The following is a 13,408-nucleotide window of genomic DNA, read 5'->3' on the forward strand; positions in this document are numbered from 1 at the left end:
GCGTAGGGGGATACGGAGCTTGGGCGCCAAAAAATGGGGCAAGTCAGGCTGAGGCAAATTTTTCGCCTCAATCCGATTTGCGCCATTTTTTTCAACTCCCAACCCCCATAGAAATGACTCCTGTCTTAGCAAAGACAGGAATCATGCCCCCTTGCCCAATGGCCATGCCCAGGGGACTTCTGTCCCCTGGGCATGGTCATTGGGCATAGTGGCATGTAGGGGGGCACAAATCAGGCCCCCCTATGCCACAAAACAATTTTTTTAAAAATACTTACCGGAACTTACCTTAATGTCCCTCGGATGGGTCCCTCCAGCCTTGGGTGTCCTCCTGGGGTGGGCAAGGGTGACAGGGGGTGTCCCTGGGGGCATGGGAGGGCACCTCTGGGCTCCTTCCGAGCCCACAGGTCCCTTAACGCCTGCCTTGTCCAGGCGCTAAAAAACGGCGCAAAAACGGACGTACGTCATTTTTTTGGACCCGCCCACTCCCGGGCGTGAATTTTGCCCGGGAGTGTAAATAAGGCGCACATGCCTCGGAGTCAATTTTTTAGACGGGAACGCCTACCTTGCATATCATTAACGCAAAGTAGGTGTCCACGCTAAAAAATGACGCAAACTCCATGGACTTTGGCGCTAGACGCGTCTAACGCCAAAGTATAAATATGGAGTTAGTTTTGCGTCGGAATTGCGTAAAAAAAAACGACGCAATTCCGGCGCAAACAGAGTATAAATATGCCCCTATATTCGTACATGTGGTTAATAAGACGTGAGTCTATGGTTATTTTTGGTTCGGTTCTTTATTACAGCGGACAAACAAATGCCAAAATCTTTACTCAAAGCCGAGGTCGCTCTACCAGCTGTTTTAAGTTCACCCGGTTCTTGCGCATTTTCAAGAGAACAAAAAAAATGGAAGCGGAGGGACCATTGTTTCACAAACCGATAGAAAATTTGTTGTAATTCTCATAATGTCCGCATGGGGAGGCTCAGGCTCCATCAAAGTGCAAAAGAGTCTCTACACACGCAGCCAGATCGCTGTGTATGATTATCGTATTGTATGTCGTTTACAGAAGACAAGGTGCACTAGGTACTTATTTAGCATCCGGTTCTGTTTGTTTGGTTAACAGAACTTTGCATTCTCGTACTTGTAGCTTTGCTGTCCTTGCCGTAAGTCCCTGCATCAAATGGGACAGTTGACAAATATTATATTTATATTTACACACCGCTTTCTGACTTTAGAAAAAGTGGCCATAAAGACGATATACTGCTTACTTAATGTGTATGTTATGTAGGGCTCTGGTAGAGAGCCACGAGCAAGAATACCTGGTTCAAATCAGGAAGCTCGCTGCTATGACGTAGCAACAGTTGTTGTTACGTCATAAAGGAATTCAAGGCTGCTTTAGCTGGGCTTCACAGCTTGCCAGAGCAGCTCTGGCCATTTTCTTTTTTTTTTTACATTTTGGACATGAAAAGGGAGGCAAAATAAACCATCTATATATCTATTGGGCTTATTTACAAGCCCCTTGCGCCACTGTTGTGTAATTTTTTCTGGAACTGCTGTGGCGTTAAGCGGTCCCCTACAATGTGCCACATTTACAAACTGGCCCAAAAGGACCATTGCGCCAGTTTGTAAAGTTGTGCGCCACATTATACCTGTGGCAGGTATAAAGTATGCAGGATAGGGGTTCCCGGGCAAAAAGCCACGCAGAACTCGTTCAGTGATATTTACTACATTTCACTGCATCATTCTGCAACTTCACTGCGTCAAGAATTTAACGCCTGCTCAGAGCAGGCATTAAACTGACGCAGGGCGTTTTCCTATGGGAGCCTCTCCTGCAATGCTGGAGCAGTGTAATTTTTTTATGGTAGTCCAGCAATGTATCAGTTTAGCGCCACAGATGCGTCAACATTTCGGACACTTCTGTGAAAATGTGCACTATGGAGTTGTGTACTGTAAATACAGCACCTCCATAGCGTCCTTAGGGGGTTAAAGAGTTGCACAAGAAATGTGACGCACCAGAGCCAATGCGTAGATTTTTGTCAATGAGTCCCAATATATCTAACCTTTTCGGACAACCGATCTATTAAAACATGTAATCCAAAGACTTTACACAAGAGCCTTTCTGTGCAAAAAGATATTGTACTTTTTTTAAACCCCATGAATAATAACCAATTAGACAATACTGCAGGCAGCTCGGTGCTCAGCAGTAGTGAGTTATACATTCAGATACACAAATATATTCAAGGTTGCCACAATATATAGCAAAGTCCAATCAGATATTTAGACTCCCATTAAACATTGAACTTTGCATTGTGCCTCACCTGTTTAATATCACTGGACAAGGTTACTCAGTCACAAGGTGACAAATATCCCATCCACATTATTACAAGTGCATTATATCCTTTGGCACTCATAATGAGGCAGATGGGAGACCTGTCACGAAGAGAAAGAGTAAGCCATGGGTCAAACTTGAAATTAGGCCCTAAACCCTCCACATGCTCTGTATCCTTCAGTAGATCTATCATCAAAGGTTGTTTGAGGTTAGATAATGCAACACCCTCTCATCTCAAATGAAGACTTGTCAGCAACATCTCGAGGCATGGTGTGATAAACCCACACCAATTCCTTAATCTCTTCCCTCCAGTCTTTGACATTGCTTATAGCCAACTGCACACTGTCAGTCAGTGCTCAAATCCATCTCTCAACTATAACATTAATTGGCAGAATATACACTTGGATGTGGATGTGTTCACTGCCATGACCAGACAGGATGACTATCTCTCACAAAATAAGTGAGATGCTGTTAATGGTTATTATCATTTTAGGAAGACCTTCATGCTCAAACACCTTCAGTAAAAACATGATCACCTCTTCAGCCCCCACATGCATGGCCTCCTTAATCTGTGGCCATTGGAAATGCTGATCAAATATCTAGTGACACCCTTTACTAAATCTTTCTCCGGCCTAGACCTGGCTCTTCTGGGTTGCTGCATCACCCAAGGTGTTTTATCACTCACCATGCATTCAATGCATAACCTCACTTTACCTTTCACACACCTGTCCACTCTGGACCAGCAAAATTCACTATGAATCCTCCTTTTCATGCTGGTTATACCACAGTGTTCTTAATCTGCTACTTCCAAATGTTTATAACGCAAGCTGCTGGAAGTCACCAACTGTTCCACCATCATTAATTTCCTACCCTAAGTGGAAAACTCTGTGGCAAAATTAAGAAATGGCACATCATCTTTATCTAAGCTCCTTATATTGAGCCAACTGCACCGAATAAACTTCTTCACTTGCTGGAAGGCCCTGACTTCCTTCAGTCTTCCTTAGAAGCATGACCCTTGGATAGTTCATGAATCAATACCACAACATCTTCATTCTGAACCTCATCCTCACTTTCATCCTCCCCACAAGCTGACCTAGGAGAACGACAGTCTACCAGTACGTTTCCTGCTCCTGTTATATAGCCCACCCGAAAATGAAACTTTTTCAACCTATAGTGCTAACACACCACCATTGTGGTCTCTCGCCTACATCCACTTGTTCTTAACAATTCAACTATGTGATGATGATCCATCCAATTAATTCAGACCCATACACGTAGTTCTTGGAATGCTGCACCAACAGGCCAACATTTCCTGTCCCAGCCCTGGATAATTGCCTTCTGTCTCTCTCAAAGATCTAGATGCATACCTTCCTATCATACTCCTGAAGCAGTACTGCTTCAATACCCACATTAGTGCAAACTGTCCTGATAATGACTTCCATGAGGTATCAAAGGCCTCAGTGTGGAAACGTCCGCAGTAGCTTTCTATGTCGTACATAATTCATTTCAAAACCTGTAGCTGAATCCTAAAAAATGTCAAAGTACAGATTATAAACTTTAATCAGTACCTTTCGACAGGAGCTGGTTACAAATGTAATTCAAAGACTAATTTTAATGTTTATTAAAAGCCCAATTCAATGGCGAACTCAGATTTGTAATAAATATTTGGGGAATTCACTTTTAAAGTTATCTTCCAGCAGCTTCCTAGCATGCACTTGGCCTTTAGTGATATGTGAAATTCTTTCAGGGAGCCACACAATGGACCACGTTTATTGACTGGTCGATCTGAATGTTCAGCAATGACTCCTTTTAAGCTATCTGAACATTCAGGGTGGGGGGTGAGAACCCTCCTTTTGGCACAACAGTGTCAAATGCAGCGTAAAAGGCCTCTCTGAGGCACATGTAAACCCTTTGTGCCCCTGAAAGGAATCACACAGTATCGGATCACAACTATTGTGTATCGCCTGTCTAGTTACTATAGAACCCTGCTTTGTCTTATTTTTGTTGTGGGTTCAGGGCCTTCTTAAATTTGGATTATATTTAGGAGGACACTAGTAAATTTTGCATTACATTCCCCTACACACCACTCAGAGCTCAGGTTTAATGTGGCTGTAGGCTGGTAATCTTGGAATTTCCCTGACATTACATTTGTGGCCTGCTTGCAGTAAGGCAAAGAGGAACTGCTGAAAAGTAATTAGGCCAGATTTAGACCAGACATCTTCGTTGTGGTATGCCCCCCACACATTTTGCTTTCACTGCCCTACATTGGTGAATTTGTTTGTGTTGGCCTTATGACTGCTAACATGATTGTTCTCTTTCCTTCAAACATGGTAAAAGGCCTACACTTAACTGAGACATTTAATTTACTTGTATGTCCCTAGTAAATGGCATTACATGTACTTTGTGCCTGTAAACTAAATGATAATAATGGATCTGCAGCTCATTGTGCCACCCACTACAGTAGCACTGTAAAACATGTCTCAGGCCCGCCATTGCAGCCTGTAGTGCAGTTTTAAACTGCTGTTTTGACCAGGCCTAAACCTTCCTTTAAAAAATGTTTATGTCACCCCTAAATTAGGCCCTAAAGGATCAAAGGGCAGGGTGCTTGTGCTTACAATGTAGCACAAGTGTACTTAAGTTGTACATGTCCAGGTAGTGGAAAACTCCTAAAGTCATTTTTTGCTGTTGTAAGATCTAGCTCTTCCACTGACTAGCACTGAGTTACCTTATTGCATTTTATGAGTGCTAACTCTAGATTGGGAACATTTAGAGATATGCTGTTTCCACTCAAATGAATTGTCATATAAGATCCCCTTTAATGCTAAAGACGGATTTTAAGTCACAATTCTGAAAATGACACTTTTAGAAATATGACATATTTTTGTCACAGCCATCTGTGACTTCTGTTAGTGTTCTTCGTCTTATGTCTGTGAATAGCCCTACTGTTAAGGTTTGTGTATTCCTTCCAGTTAGTGAAACAAAAGGGGCTTAAGTGTAGACAGGATGGGTCATCCTGTTAGGATGATTGGGGAGGGGCTTTACTCAGCCCAATTTACACTTTTCCCTGCATACACAATTGAATGTGACATCAGGCCTGACCTGCCTTTTGTCATCCAGAGACAGTTTGGAGTCTTGACAGGGCAGGAGAAAGAACTTCCCAAAATGAGATATAGACAAAGGACAGAGAGACCCCCCCCACGTAAAACCTGGTACCATATACAAATATTGAACATCCAGAACCACTCATCAGAACATTTCTCAGACCTGCAGAAGTTGAAGACGAAGGACTTCTCTGCTGCCAGAGGACTGAGAAGGAAGACAGGAACTGCTTGACTTAACCCCAGAGTGACTCCAAGAGACAAGTAGATTTATTCTTTCCATATTGTGACATATCCAAAGAAAACAGCTGACATGTGTTTTGTCATCTATACTTTTTCAAGGCTTGTACTATTGACAATGAAGTCCAATTTAATTGAGAATATGTTGTAATAAAATTTGACCCTTTCGCGGACTGAATGTCTTATATTGGATGAGTTCAGATTTTCAGAGGAAAATGGCCATGATAAGCCTTCTGTGCTGGTGCTGAGTTGTGTGGTAATAGTACACAATTTGGAAAGAATAAATCTACTACAATCTTAAGACGTGATCAAGACTTTTATTACTATACCGCATGTTTTGGTTTTGGTTTGGCTTGAAGGACTTCCCTGGTGTTACCGTGGTTGATTGGTTTCCAGTCAACATAACATACACCCTTGGTGGTTGGGTGTAATCTACCATTGAGGCACCTGTGGAACATTTCTCAATGCATAAGGACTTTCTCATCCCGTGAAACCATATGGACACATCGGATGTGCAAACTGGACAGCATAACCACCTCTCTGTATTATGCACATGACTCCAAGATACAGTTGGCTGACCTCCTGTGTGAGCTACAGAGACCCAGCAAGGTTCAGATGCCTCCCTCCAACTGGCCAGCTGACCTGCTGCAAGTAGACATGCCTGGATGTGCAAATAGACCTGTCTGAGCCCTGCTGGTCTCTGCAAGAGTGAGTCCCTGATCCCCAAAAGATGCCTTACCAGATCCTTGTCCCTTGGCTGGCATCGGAGTGTACACTTCCCAAAGAAGAGGTGAAAGTCCTAAAGTTTGGGCTCCTTGCAACCACAACAAGACCAGTTCACACATAAAACTCTGCCGCCTGCAACAACTGTGTACATAAAGCCCCAATGAAACCTGCTGTTTTTTGCCGACAACAGTGGTGACAGGCAATGCAAGACCTGCACTTCCTGCTACAGCAACAACAGTCCATGGCGACTTTGAGAATGAAGCTACAGCAACAACAGTCTGACTTTTTGACCGACTCTTTGCGCTATAGTAATGATTGACCTTGAGTCCCACCCTGCTCGTCATGCTACAGCGAAGACCGTCCATGACGCTTATCTTTTTCCCCATGACCTCCTCCTATACGCACAGAATGCTGTGGGCCAGACTTAGAAGGTAACCTTTCAGTGGGACTAACCAGGTCCCTAGATCCAACCTATGCTCCATTGAGATCAGCACGAACATGTGACTTTCTCCCACTCTAGTGTGACCAGATGACTGCAAATTGTCATCCTGAAAACATTTATTAAAACGTACTCTGTTTTATTAAGTTGGTTTGGAACTTTTCTTGAGTTTTGTTTTCACATCATCACTGCTTGTGTGCTGCATAAATACTTTACACATTGTCTTGCGTTAGCCTGACTGTTTTGTGCTAAACTACCAAAGAGTTAAGCACAGGTTAATTGATTGATTTTTGTGGTTCACCCTGACTAGAATTGTAGTTGCTGCCTGAATGGCACTTCCACCCTTCTAAACCAATAACCCAATTTCTTATAGTCAGTTAACCCCACCCACTCAATAGTGCCAACTATAAATGTGACACCCAATGCACCCTCCTCAGAATACTCTCTGGACCAGTGGAAGATCAGAAAAAGATTGGACTTGCTATCTGACTTGAGAGGAGACTTAAAGGACTGAACTTATTCTCTCTTGTAGTTAGGACCAAGGGTCAGTTGGCTGATCTCTTTTCTGGCTAGAGGGACACAACAAGATGTAAGAAGCCTTTGCCCTGAAGTGCCCAGCTGACCAGTGGCAAATGGAATTCAACTGGACTTTGCTGCTGGCCTCTGGCTGACGCCCTGAGAGTCTCTAACTGAAATCCCTTGAGGTTGAGTGGGCTTTAGATGTGTACTCCTGTGGTTCTTTGGGAACCAGAAGCAAGTTTGGAAAATTTTGAAAATGTTTTCTCCAGAGCTTCATTGAATCTTGCTGGCACAGACTCAGGTCGAATTTCATTTTCATCCTGTGCAGAGATCTCCGAAAAAGTGAGAAAGTCCCATTCAGCAAGAAATCAGTGAGAAATCTCCAAAGCTCCAATGTGCCTGCCGACAGTTGCATACTGGCAGCTACAATTTCAGGGTCGTCCCCTGGAGGAAGGATTTTTATTCTGCCTTGGGACTTATAGGAAACTTCAAATGTTCTCTTCAACAAAGTGACAAAGTCCCAAAGTGTTTATTAAATTTTACTCTATTTTTCCAATTCAGTTTAGCATTTGTATTGCATAGTGTTTTGACTGTTTCGGTACTACATAAATACTTTACACATTGCCCTAAGTTAAGCCCGTCTGCTCTGTGCCATTGCTACCAGGGGTCGAGCGCAGGTTAATTTAGTGACTTTGACGGTTTACTCTTGTGAGAAGTGTTATTATTCCTTGTGGTAGGTAGTCACTCAAATAATAATCCACTTTCCGATAAACCCCACTTTCCTATAACTGTCCCCACATGAATTTCTCATTCTTTTTCATTAACACTGTCATGTGTACTGTTTTGTCAAGAAAAGAGAGCAATTGATAAGCAAGCCTTGTGAATGAGCTGACCTTCTTTAAATGGAACATCCAGAGCTACTCATCAGAACACTCCCAGATCTGCAGAAGTTAAAGACAGACTGCTCTGCTGACTGAGGACTACCCTTCTGTCGAAGGACTGCCTTGCTAACTAAGAAGGACGTCTTGACCTGTTTGACCCAGTCTTATCAGAGTGACTCCAAGGGACAGGTGGCTGACATCTTTTGTGAGCTACAGGGATCCTTCAAGTTTCAGTTGCCTCCCTCCAACTGCAGACCTGACCTGCTTCAAGTGGACGTGCAAATAGACCTGCCTGAGCCCTGCTGGTCTTTGCAACAGTGAGTCCCTAATCCCCCAAAAGTGCCTTCCCAGGTCCTGGGCCCTTGGCTGGCATCAGAGTGTACACCTCCCAAAGAAACAGTGAAAATGCTGACGTTTGGGCTCCTTGCACCCGCAAAAAGGCCCGTCCACACTGAAAACTCTGCTACCTGCAACAACCACCCATGAATATCTCCATTGAAACCTGCTGTTTGTGCCAACAACAGTTCGTGGTGACTGACAACACGAGACCTGCACTTCGTGCTACAGCAAGAACAACCCCCGCTGTCTGCGAGCATGAAGTTACAGCAACAGTCCATGACATTTTGACCAGCTCTTCGCGCTGCAGTGATGATTTTCCTTGATGCCCACACTGCTCTCTTTACCAAATCCTGCATCACTTACAATCACCAACAAAAGGCATTTCAGAACGTAGCTTTGGCTGATCATGTATGCTTGGGATTCGATATGATTGTGACATCTTTCACCAGATGGTTCCTTAAAAACAGTTTTGTCTCTCCAGATGGTTTGATACTGCACTGTCGTTTGTAGTGTTTAGGCATGCAATGGTAAAGAAGGTGTGGAACATGAGAGGCAATATGGGTGCAGGAGAAGGAAACACACATTGACAATGTCAGTAGTTCTGGCTTATAACTGAAAGTGCCTCTATTTCACTGAAGAGTTTAGGCACTCGGTATGACAATATATACACACTCTGTAACTCATCCTTGCATTCGTGCATCTATGAATCCCTCCACTTACTCATACATGCATTGCTGTATTGTCCCATTCACATTAAAATTATATTCTTAGTTTTTAGTCTTCAGCAGCGCCCTCAGGGCAGCACTATTTGCAATGCAAGACTACTTTTCAACTTTTTTTTCAATACTAGGGGAATGTTTAAATCTCCCCAATATATTCGAGGGATTAGAATAATAAATAAGCCTCCAGGTCTATTTTGCATGTTTCATAAATATTCTAGGCCCAGAGATCACAAAGCCTGGTTTTACTCTGAGGTCACATTTCAAGACAAGAAACACAAGCATGCACTTCTAAACATGGAGGTTGTTAGAAATTGGGTTACTGGTTGACTGGGTTGTGAGCTCTGGTCAGGCAGCGACCACCATCTTAGTCAGGGTAAGATACACGCAAACCCCAAATGAATCTGTGCTCAACACCCTAGTAGCTTGGAGCAGAGCAATCAGGATTAATTTAGATGCAAATGTGCAAAGTATTTGTGCAACACTTCAAAAAGTAAAATGTATTCAAGAAGAACAAAACAAAAATAAATTCAATCAGTAGAACCGGAGATCAAAGTCACAAGTTAAGGCTGACTGGAAAGGAGTGCGGGCCAGCTACAGGGAACCAGTCAGGCCCGCTGAACAGAGTACCTTAAGTTCTAGGGTGCAGAGCGTTGTATGGATCTGGTTCAAAGATGTATTTCGCAGTAGAGGCGATGCATCGCTTCAGAGATGGAGAGAAGCTGTGGTGTGAGGTCCTGTTGCACTGATGTCGAGGATCCAGTCCACGAGCCTTGTAATGCAAAGTCCAGAGGCGGGGATGTGGCACACAGTCAGGGCGATGTGGTGGTTTCAAAGAGCTGCAAAGTTGAGATGTAGAGTCCAGCATCCTCGTTGAGACTGCCATCAAGAGGTGTGAGGGCCTGCATCAGGGATGCATCATGCAGGGACGGCTCCTTTGTGGCATTGGGATGTTATGCAATGCGGGACTTCTGCAGCGGATCCATGCATTGAGTCTATATGACGGTTCTGCTCGGATTTGTGCCACAGAGCAGAACGTATGCGTCAGTTCTGCTGGATCCACAGAGGCTGGCGGAGCACCTTAGGTCCACTTCCAAGGTTCCAGGACACTGGTGGTACCAATTGGCAGGGAAACCTCACAGATGGCAGAGTCCAGAAGCAGATACAAGGTTGTTGGAAGTCTGTTGCGTCCCTGAGGCTTCAGATCAGGAGGCCAGCCAGCTACCCCTTGGAGTCACTCTGGGTTCTGGTTTCAATTGTTGCAGCTCTGGTCCTTCTCACCCAGGCAGCAGGGCAGCAGGATGGACGTTTGCACAGCAGGGCAGCTGTTCCTCCAGAGCTGTGGTCCAGCAGAGCGGCATGCCTTTCAGCAGCATAGGAGTCCTTCTTCCTGGCAGAGTATCCACAGGTCCAGAAGTGTACTGAAGTGGTGGTGTCTGAGATCCTTCTTTTATACACAGTTGTGCCTTTGAAGTGGGGAGAAACGTCTAGAGGCATGCCTTTGAAGAAGTGAACAGATGCCCTGCTTTCCTGGCTAAAGACTAACTACAGGAGTTAGACAGCCCTTTGTGTGGAGACTGGACACAGCTTATTCAGGTGTAAATAAGGTTGGGTCCAGCTTCTCCCTCCCATCTTGCCAGCGATGTCCGATCAGTCACACCTAAACTAACATTGTGTGCCGCTGTCTAAGAGGAATACACAAAGCCCAACTGACAACTACACCCAGTCATGTGACCAGAGACAGGATACTGGCATCAGATGCCTAAGATAAGAAATTGCCAACCTTCTAAAAGCGGCATTTTCAGAATTGTAATTTAAAGCCCCAAATTTATTCCAGGAAATAGAATCTCAAAGACACCAAACAGGAACCAGTTATTTCTTCCCATTTGGAAATTAACCTTATAAAATGTAATACGGCAACTCTAATGTTATCCTTTGGGAGAGGTAGGTCTTCAAGTAATTAGAAATGAATTTAAGACAACCAGGATATGTAATACTTAAAAGTGCATGTCCAACTTATTAAATACACTGCATCCTGTCCTCTGGGCTGTCCAAGGCCTAGCCTAAGGGTGACTGATATGTATTAATAAGGAAGGTTTGAGCCCCTGGCAGAAAGGTGTTTTGGGCCAAGTTGAAATAGCAGTTTAAAATTGCAGGCCCACTAGTATCATTTAATTTACAGGCCCTGGATACATGTACCACCACTTTACTAAAGACTTACAAGTAAATTAAATATGCCAATTGGGAATGAGCCAATATAACCATGTTTTACGAGTGAGCACGTGCACTTTAGCACTGGTTGGCATTGCTAAAGTGCACAGAGTCCTAAGACCAGCAAAAACAAGATCAGCAAAATGGAGGAGGATGGCAAAAGGTTAGGGTAAGACCACCCAAATGCTGACAGGTCTAACTGAGGTTTACTCCTGTGGAGGGCTAGAGTACATATATACAACACAACAAATAGAGTGGGAACACCTCAAAATGGTGGTGGGAAGAGTTTCTTCAAACCCAAGAACAGAAAAGAGAAAACAAATAAGCAAGTGCAAATGCACACTTCCTAGATATTTACACATGCAGAAGTATACACCATCTATATGTATGCATTTGTAAATGATAATGAATGTGACTGCATTTTGAAAGCTGTGACTGGTGCCTAGTGCCTAGGAAGCTGAGTTCTGGGGAAATCCGAAAAAATATTTTTACTATTAAACTTGTGAATCTAGCTGTTAGTTTCCTGTTACAGATTACCAAATATTACATGAAACTATCTACCGCTTGCACAAAACTGCTTTTAAGTGAGGGGAAGTATTTGTAAAACGTCTAACTCCTGAGTTTTAATCCATGCATTCTGATGATGTCATTTTGCACTGCATTTGTCATTTTATGGGGAGGCATTTGGCCACAATCTGTGGCCAGAGTGCAAGCCCCAGGAATTTGCTGCAAATGCCCTATGGGCACACCCATCATCATGTAGTCTTTCCTCTCAAAATGGCCTATGCCTACTCACTGTGCCCACCATGCCCTTTCATGGTTTTAGATGTAGATGGTAGTCGTCCCTCACTGGCTCGGAATTCCCTCCACACACTCACTGTACCCACTGCACCCTTCTTTGATTTAGCTACATTGGGGGAGCCCACTCTGCCCCCCAGAATGCCTCTTGCAAACTCACCATGCCTTCCACATCCTTCTCTGGTGAATCTGCAGAAGGTAGATGTAGCGACAGCTGAGGACTTGCTTCGCTTCCATCTCTGTTTTCAGGCAACAGCTTTTTTTCCGCTACTTTGTGGTTCAGTGGAAGAATGTTGTAATCTACTTTTGTTACCACAGGTATAGCATGGTCTTCGGGGCTGTCCTCAAAGTCAAGCGTGGTTCTTTCCAATTCCTCCAGCAGGGCATCTGCAAGAGGGAGAAGTGGTCACTTTAAAGTTGAAAAGAATAGAATAGGACAACACAAAGAAAGATTTTCTCTTGGGGCTGGCACTAGGACTCAATAAAACTAATCCAGAGAGGGTAAGAATAATATTAATCAACCAACTGAACAAGATAGAGAAATGTGGACAATAGAAAAGAGGGGGGAAGGAGTAGACTGGAGAGAAGAAAGCCTAAGAGTGATTGTGAAGATTGCACTGAGTTCAAGGAATAATAATCATTGACAAAAACACAAGATACTGGTATTGACAGTGTGATTCAATGCATAAGCAGTTGTACTTATTTTTCCAGCTGCAGTACAAGTAATGTCCTTGAATGTAACTTTGTTGATTGTGTGCACTACAGATCATTATAAAAATATTTGAACTGATGACAATCATCACGCCCATAGAAGTAAGAATCAAGCTATGGCAACTAAGCCTATATTAAAAACTGGCCATGTGACAGAAACTCAAGGTAGGTGTTCTATAGAGTGGCCTATCTTTCTAAAGGATACATTTGATGGGTGTAGTTGCTGCCAGATAGTCATGAACCAAGATGGCTGCACCGATGTGTGCAATGATATTCCAACAAAATCCTGAATTTCCATAACAAAGTGAATGACACAAATTCCAGTAGTGAGAAGGGGAGCATGTGAACACCAGAAATGAGAGGACAATAGCCAGAGGAAGAGGCTACCGACTGAATTCCA

General features: G+C 43.6%; 1 protein-coding gene across 1 annotated transcript in view; it reads right to left on the reverse strand.

The window, feature by feature from the left end:
- The window catches only part of LPXN (leupaxin), a 259,193-nt gene that overhangs the window by 191,966 nt on the left and 53,819 nt on the right, over positions 1-13,408 (reverse strand). Inside the window, exon 2 of the mRNA XM_069227825.1 lies at positions 12,458-12,684. Coding sequence (XP_069083926.1) covers positions 12,458-12,684 — 227 coding nt within the window. The remainder of the gene's footprint in view (positions 1-12,457; positions 12,685-13,408) is intronic.

The sequence above is a fragment of the Pleurodeles waltl genome, chromosome 4_1 (assembly GCF_031143425.1).
Source record: "Pleurodeles waltl isolate 20211129_DDA chromosome 4_1, aPleWal1.hap1.20221129, whole genome shotgun sequence".
NCBI lineage: Eukaryota > Metazoa > Chordata > Amphibia > Caudata > Salamandridae > Pleurodeles > Pleurodeles waltl.